This window comes from Schistocerca cancellata, chromosome 9 (assembly GCF_023864275.1).
Source record: "Schistocerca cancellata isolate TAMUIC-IGC-003103 chromosome 9, iqSchCanc2.1, whole genome shotgun sequence".
Lineage (NCBI taxonomy): Eukaryota > Metazoa > Arthropoda > Insecta > Orthoptera > Acrididae > Schistocerca > Schistocerca cancellata.
The window spans coordinates 26,031,507-26,039,369 of NC_064634.1; the positions used below are offsets into that span (position 1 = coordinate 26,031,507).

Sequence of the window (7,863 nt, forward strand, 5' to 3'; positions counted from 1 at the left end):
ATGCCATCATTTGATTTTGAATTAGTAACCCTGCTATAACAGTACTGTGGTGGCGGTGGATTTCCTGTTAAGTACTGTCAACTGAACAAGAAAGTTCTGTTGTGTTTTTGTAATGCAATAGCAGATTATATTAAAATGTGTTCTCATTGTATTCCAGACACAACAAGAATGGCAGTCAGTATTCCACATAGCAGCTGCTGTGTATCTCCTTGGTGCTCTTTTTTATGGCTTGTTTGCCTCTGGAGAACGGCAACGATGGGCAGAAGAGCAGGAAACAATTGCACTGTGTCCTGATGGAGATGAGCGTTCCCATGCGTCGACAGAGGACTTGCCATTTGGCACAGGGTCCTGCCAATAATGGATAACATTTGTGGGATGGATACAAGCTCCTGCAGTTGCACACACAGTAATCTCATACGGATTAACCACACTTTCAGTTTTTCACATCTGAAGCAAATGAAACATGGTGTTGTTTCATAGTTAGTATTGCGTTATATTTTATTCATGGTGTCAGCAAGCAGCCCACTGTCTGGCATCATGAAGAAATACAGCTATTAAAAGCCTAAATACTGATAAGTTCAAAATAAATAAGCTGCTTGCACATAATATAGCTTCCTGGAAAAAAAAAAAAAAATTTAAATACGATGTAGTTGATCATGACTTGCAAGTGATCAATATTTTAAGAACTAATGATTTTCGTCAGAAATGTTTCCTTCCAACAATCTTCCAGTCATATATTATCCTACTTAATAACATTTAAATTATAAGAACAAGCTGAACCATGAGCAGTGACATAATGGGTCCAGATAATCATGTATTTTTAACATACATTAATCTCACTCTGGAAGTCTTTCTTCAAAATCTTTTAGATTTAATCCACCAGAAATACTTGTAGAATCTCATTTTCTTGAAACAATATGCCACATCTATCGTGGCTAAAAATGAAGCAAAAGGACAATGGAGTTGGTATGATCATTCAGACATTGTCAGTTGCTAGCATATTGTTACAATAAAAATGGTCATAAGAAAAATAATCACCAGTTGCCTTGTAGATGTAATCTGAAGTAGGAACATTATAAAGGACATAACTCATTTCCTTTCCTCTTTTGGTCTTTCCATCTCCAGTGACCTCATGTTCTGGAGGACTGCAGTTCAAATCCCTGTTGAAACATCCATGTGCAGGTTCTCTGCGGTTTTTCTTAATTATGTAAGGCAAATGTTTAGATGTTTCCTTTGCAAATGACAAAGCTAGTTTTTCTCCAATCCATCTGCAGCTCATGATCTAGTGGCTAGTGTTGCTGTCTCTGGATCACGGGGTTCCGGGTTCGATTCCCAGTCAGGTTGGGGGTTTTCTCTGCCCAGGGACTGGTTGTTTGTGTTGTCCTCATCATTTCATTATCATTATTCATGTCAATAGCTAGATTGCACTGTGTACAAATTGGACTGTGTAAAAATTGGGACTTTGTATGGGCACTGATGGCCGTGCAGTTGAGCGCTCCACAAACCAATCATCATCATCATTTCTCCAATCCAAGCTTGTGATTCTCTTTTAATGACCTCAACATTGATGGGACATGAAAAACTCAAATATTCCTTCCTTCCTTCATTCATTTGTTCATGATCTGAAGAGAAAGTATGGTTGTGTTAAATACCTTTGACATAACAGAAACAGACATTACACGAGTAATTATGGTGTGGTCCATAGGGCCAGAAAGGGACAATAAATGGCTGATTATGGTGTGATCCATTTGAATGACCATGAAAAGACAGGAGATGTAAAGCAATCAATGGTAATGTGAATTGAAGCATGCGAAGTAATGAGAACAAACATTGTTAGAGGAATAGAACAGTACACATGGAAAAATTACATTGGTAACAAAGTGGCAGCTGACACATCTATTTGTTACATTTTATTCTGTAAAAGAAACAGTATGTAGGAAATATTTTAAGTCCTTGCAGGCAGAGCTGAGTCTTATAATTACTGCTTCATCTCCCTCAGATTTCCCCAGTGACTGGGATCTCTCTCACAAAACCATCTTAGCATTCAGGGAAAACTTGGAAAGTGTAAATGAGCTATGGCAGTCATATATATAACAACAGATGTTCTTACAAGTGCATTTTGTGTTCCACTGTTGCAGTTCCTCACTTAACGCTGGCATTGTGTTGAAGAGCAAGTATTAAGCTTTCTTTTTATTTTGAATCTACTTTCCCTGTTTCATTTGGCTGGAAATCAATAACCATATTTAATTAAGATTTACAAGTGACATTACATTTTAAAAAGGTATTTTGTAACTCAGCTTCTGTTGTTTTCTGTTTGTTATTAAAGATAGATGGCTAGAAGAATGAAGTCCAGATTACAGTCTTGGTTTTGGCATAATGTGTTTTATGCTATACTACAAGCTCACAGGACTCAATAAAATGTAAAATGCTGACATCCAACCAATCCCAAATTAATTATGTACTGACTGCTGGTATGAAATAGAGGCACATCACCTCCAGAACATCGAAGCACTGGATCATGTTTATCATTTAAGTAAAGCTTGTGAATGCTGTATTATTATTCCTTCCCTTGCATTTGTGAACTACATGTTACAGTAAGAGACAGTTTTTTTCAGTAAGACTGATTTTTTTTAGGTTGTTTATTTAGTGGCCAATTAAATATGAAGACTGGGGTGTATGCAAAAATGTGACTATTATTTCGTATATAATATTCTTTAAAAAATTCCATGCAATTTTTCCATTTCCACCATTAAATCTTGCCATAGCATTATTATTCGGTACTCATATTTTACATACCTTGTTCATTTTGAAAGTCTATTTGAAACATCATCAATGATGTTACACATTGTAGGCTGTACAGATATTGTGTCCACACGTATTTACTGTAGCTCCAGCTCCTTAGCTCCAAGTTGTCTCTGCAATATTGGCAACAAATGAAGTAGAATGTTTCGCTCCATTTCTTAGTTTAAGTGCCCTTTCACTGGAGGAATCTAGATCCCTATCATGGATGTCAGGGTGTTTTCCTATTTACAGAACAGAACTGATGAAATAGAGTGGCATTCTAAATGGTACCATACCACACCATTCAGCCTGGTCATGGTGTTTATCACAGTTGCCAAAGCTTACCACAATCAGCAAATTCAGGTAATGAAGTCAGGGATTGTAGACAATGTGTGTAAATAGTTCGAAATAGATTCTGGCTGTTGGGTGCATCAGGAATTCTTTACACTGTGCTTTGCAGTTGGTAATGTTTGTGTTGTAAAAGCAAATACTGGGAAGAAGTGCAACCACAAGTGAGAGATGAGGTGCTAAAACATAATATTTCTAGTCATATGAACATGAAAATCGCACAGTAGCACAATGTTTAATGCCGTAGAACTTCCTCTTTAGTTGTCTGCTGTACTTGGTTCTAATTTATGGACAAAATTGTTTCACAGCTTCATGTGTGATTTTTTTTTTTTTTCCGCCATTGAGTAAGAATAATATGGAAAGGATTGATTGATAGTCACCACATAGAAGAGGCATTGATTTGCAGACAGGCACAATGCGGAAGGCTACCGAGATATTAACACTTTGCCGTATGGCGACACCACAGTGGCGTTGTGCTCGAAATAGCGGTCAACAGTGCATAGTATCACTCAGTGGTTGGTGGCAGCACTTTAGTATCTTTGGCATTCTGTTGGTGTTTTGTTTAGTTAACAATAAGTTACACATGTCAACAAGTTTTTGTTTTGTTTTTATAAGTATTTGTGCCCTTTCATCATGACAGATGAAAGAGATGATACGATCATTTACACAATGAATGCGCGGATATCTTGTCTGACCTTCCGGACAACTTGTCCAATTTGGAAGAAGACATTGGATGTAAAAAAAATGAAAGTGAAATGGAATCATTGGAAGATAGTGAATTACGTCCAAGAAGAATTCTGCGAATGCTACAGTTGCCAACTGATTCGGATGAATCAGATGAAGAAGACAGTGCACAGTGGTCAGACTTTGATTTACCAAAGACCAATAATAAATTTACTGAGGACCAATAACGTATTTCCCAAAGATACACAGAGCGTCAAGAATATCGTAGAATTATATATTGGGAACCATCTATCTGAATATATCAGCAATGAAACCAACAAGTACTACAGTCTAAACTGCAATGAAGGAAACTGGATTTTAAAAAATGCCAATTTGTCGATGTTACGGGACCCAAACTTAGAAAATTGTTTGGGCTTGTTGTCCTTACAGGAACTGTAAAAAAATCAAGGAGCAAAGGTTATTTGTCGATGAGTCCACTGATAGACACGCCAATATTTTGCAAAATAATGTCCCGCAACTGGTTCAGCCAAATATTATCATTTTTACATTTTTCTAACTACAGCAATAAACCGGATAATGCCGACTGGCTTTTGAAAGTGCAATTCATAATTGATTATTTTTCCAAAAAGTTTAAATTAACTTGTAATCTAAGTGTCAAAACATCTCAATTGATGAAGGAATGATACCGTGGCATGGGCAATTAAATTTTGAAGTTTACAATCTGTTGAAAACTATGAAATATGGCAAACTCATTCGGATGCTGTGCGATTCGAGTAAGAGATACGTTTCCACATTCAAGATATATTCTGGTGCTGGACAGCCTTCTTATGGAAAGTGGCAACGCCTTTATATGGATAAAAAAAAAAGTGTGAAATCTTATGGGACTTAACTGCTAAGGTCATCAGTCCCTAAGCTTACACTCTACTTAACCTAAATTATCCTAAGGACACACACACACACACACACACACACACACACACACACACACACACACGCCCGAGGGAGGACTCGAACCTCCATCGGGACCAGCCGCACAGTCCATGACTGCAGCGCCTTAGACCGCTCGTCTAATCCCGCGTGGCCTACATGGATAATTACTATAATAGTGTAGAACTTGCAGAGAAGTTATCTGAAAATAAAATTCAATTTCGTGGAATGATACGGCAATATAGAGAATTTCCGGAAAAATTAAAGCACGCAAATGTCAATGTGTTTGAAGCTTGTCATCAACAAAAAGATGAAGTACTCACACAGGTATGGAGAGCTTTGAAAACTAAAACGGTATGAACGTTGTATGCAGTACATAATGCCACTTTGACTGACACTCAAAGAAAATGCAGAAAAACCAATTACACATTAAAAAAAACCTGAAAGTGTACTAGACTACAACAAATACATGAAAGGAGTGAATCGGGCAGACCAATATTTGAGTTATTACCTTTTATACAGAAAAACTATAAAAATGGTCAAAAATGTTTTGTATATACCTCTTTAATTGCAAATTATTTAATGCATTCTGTACACATCAATATTTCAGTACTTATTGAAAGTGTCTGATTCGTGGATAAAAGACCATGTACCTGCTTCTGAGCAAAACTTGGAGGTTGCCACTACATAACATATGTCTCATCATGATCTGGTTGACAGACTTTCCGGTCACATAAAGAAACACTAGCTAATACTTATTTCCGAAACAAGTAAACAAAAATGAAGAAATTGCCATGTACATTCAAAAATAAAAAAAAGAACAACAAACTTAATGTGCAAGGCTGCTAGAGTTGTGTTACATCTTGGAGACTGTTTTTCTGCATATCATATGAAAGAGAAATACGAAGTACTAAAGACAGTGCAAATAAATAAATATATGAAACAAACAAATTTTGTATTTATTTAAGTATGTATATCTTCGAAATTTCATGAAAGTAGGGGAACATGATTGAGAGCTTATGAGAACTAACGATGGGATTAGTAAAACTTAACAATTTATAATCTCCCAATAATGTCAAGAACGGCCGGTGTCAAGCCAAGTAATTGGAATCACCACTATCAGCACCAAGTGAATAGATTTGTATAAGATGTGCGGATGGCAAAGTGCTAAACTTTCAGACAAGTTCTTCTTCCGAACTTTCCCTCAGTTACCCGCATTTCCTGCCAACTGTCCAGTGTCTGAATTCTTATATGCTTCCATTGCTGCTTCAGAATCCCCTTCTTGCTGCCTGCCCCCCTTTTGTCTCATTCCTCTCTCTTTGTCCATTTTATTCTCCCCTCTCTCAGTTTTCTATATTCTTCATAATCTTTTCTGCTGTCCTTTATTTTTTCAAGTGTTTGAAAACTCTTCATGGCAACATGATCAAGTCAGGTTAATTCTATTTCATGCATAGAAAACATGTAAGTTGTGTTGAGCACACCCTATATAGAGTTGTTGATTTAGTTTTTAATGTAAAAAAAAAAAAAAAAAAGGAAAAACCAACACAAAATGTTTTTGGGTACATGAGTGCGGAAAAGGCACAGGGAAAATTTGCCTTTTTATACAAGTGTGATGTGGAACTTCACAGTAATCACTTCACATCACTCTCCTGGCACAACACTTTTAGTCCATGACAAACATCTCTTCACATATCTTTAGATCCTCCTGTCCAAATTGGATCTCATAATCATGTTAAACTGTCACTGTAAGTTTAATAACTCATAATAATCACATAAAATGCTAAGTATTTCACAGACTTCAGGAGTTCTGGTGCAGATATCGATTATTCAGTTTTTCATAGCTTTCTATCTCCAGTAATATAGTAATTTAGTGGGGTATTTTTACATTGCATCTCGTTGCCTTATTTTTTACGCCACTCTTGTGTTTTTATCTGCCAGATTCATTGCTTCTTTTAGATTATATTTTTCTTTTCTGCACCCTCATTTTTGTTTTCCATTTCAGATTTTATTTTCAGTTGATCTCCCAATCTTTCTGGTTAGTTATCTTCATGTTCCATGCTTCATTTGTGCAATGTGGAACAAGTCATTTCACATACACATCACAACTGAATTTTTAAGTATGGCTACTTGCTGAACATATATAAAGATTTTTATGATACTTTAGATAAGTCAGACATAAGTAATCTCAAGAGAAGTGCTGTATGAGCTTTCCCTGATGAAAATTAAGTTAATAGTCAGGATTTTGTTCATTAGACTTGAAAATTACTATTTCTCAATTTGTTATTAAATTGTGGTGAAAATTTGAGTTCCTTGCCTCTTATCCTGAGATGTAGATTTTCATTGACTGTACATTGATCTATTGGATAGAAAGAAGTTATTATAAATACTGAAGATGATGTAATGAAAGGGTACAAATTTAGCAAATGTAAATAAAAGAAACTTTACATCATCTTTCAAAATTCTCTGTATTGTTGGGTCCAGTTTAACCGCACATAGCCTAAGTAAACAATGAAGATGGCATCTAACATTGTCTTATTTAGATATCAGTGGCCACCTTAACAAAAAATGAAAATTGTTTGTACCCCAATTTCTGTTTAATATATTGGGAGGGGGAGGGACCATCTGATCACTTTGTACTAGGGGAAAAAAGTTCAAAAACTGTTGTACTGTTATGCTTGCACTTCTGAAAATTTTCAGAAACTAAGTTCTTTCAGGTTTGTTTAATTATATCAGTTTATCTTGGAAACACAGGAGGAATTTGTTTGAGACTTACGTGTTAGATGTAAAGTTGTAATTGTTTCTATTGACTTATCTTAGTATATTTCCTGAAGTGCAGAAGAAAATCAGATTGTGCATAGGTGTAAGAATTTCTGCAGTATATACTATCTGTATACACTGCAGGACCCAGACCAGAAACTATGTTGCTACATGACTTATACTTTTTATCAGTTCAAGATGAAAACGTGACTAATCACTTAGTAGAAATTAAATTGGATTTAATGTTTGTTGCTTAGTGTACAAAACATTCATGTGGCTCACACATGAGGATTTATGGCTGTATGTTTATTTTACTTGGAACTATGAATCATTTAGTGTACACACTTGTGTCTGTTTTTCTGTGTA

At 35.9% G+C, this 7,863-nt stretch overlaps 1 protein-coding gene across 3 annotated transcripts in view; it reads left to right on the plus strand.

The window, feature by feature from the left end:
• The window catches only part of LOC126101581 (vesicular glutamate transporter 1-like), a 134,337-nt gene extending 128,047 nt beyond the window's left edge, over positions 1 to 6,290 (plus strand). For all 3 annotated transcript variants that reach the window (XM_049912234.1, XM_049912236.1, XM_049912235.1), the window contains exon 10: positions 158 to 6,290. In XM_049912234.1, the coding sequence (XP_049768191.1) occupies positions 158 to 358 (201 nt within the window). In that variant the 3' untranslated portion in view covers positions 359 to 6,290. The remainder of the gene's footprint in view (positions 1 to 157) is intronic.
• Positions 6,291 to 7,863: the final 1,573 nt, after the last annotated feature.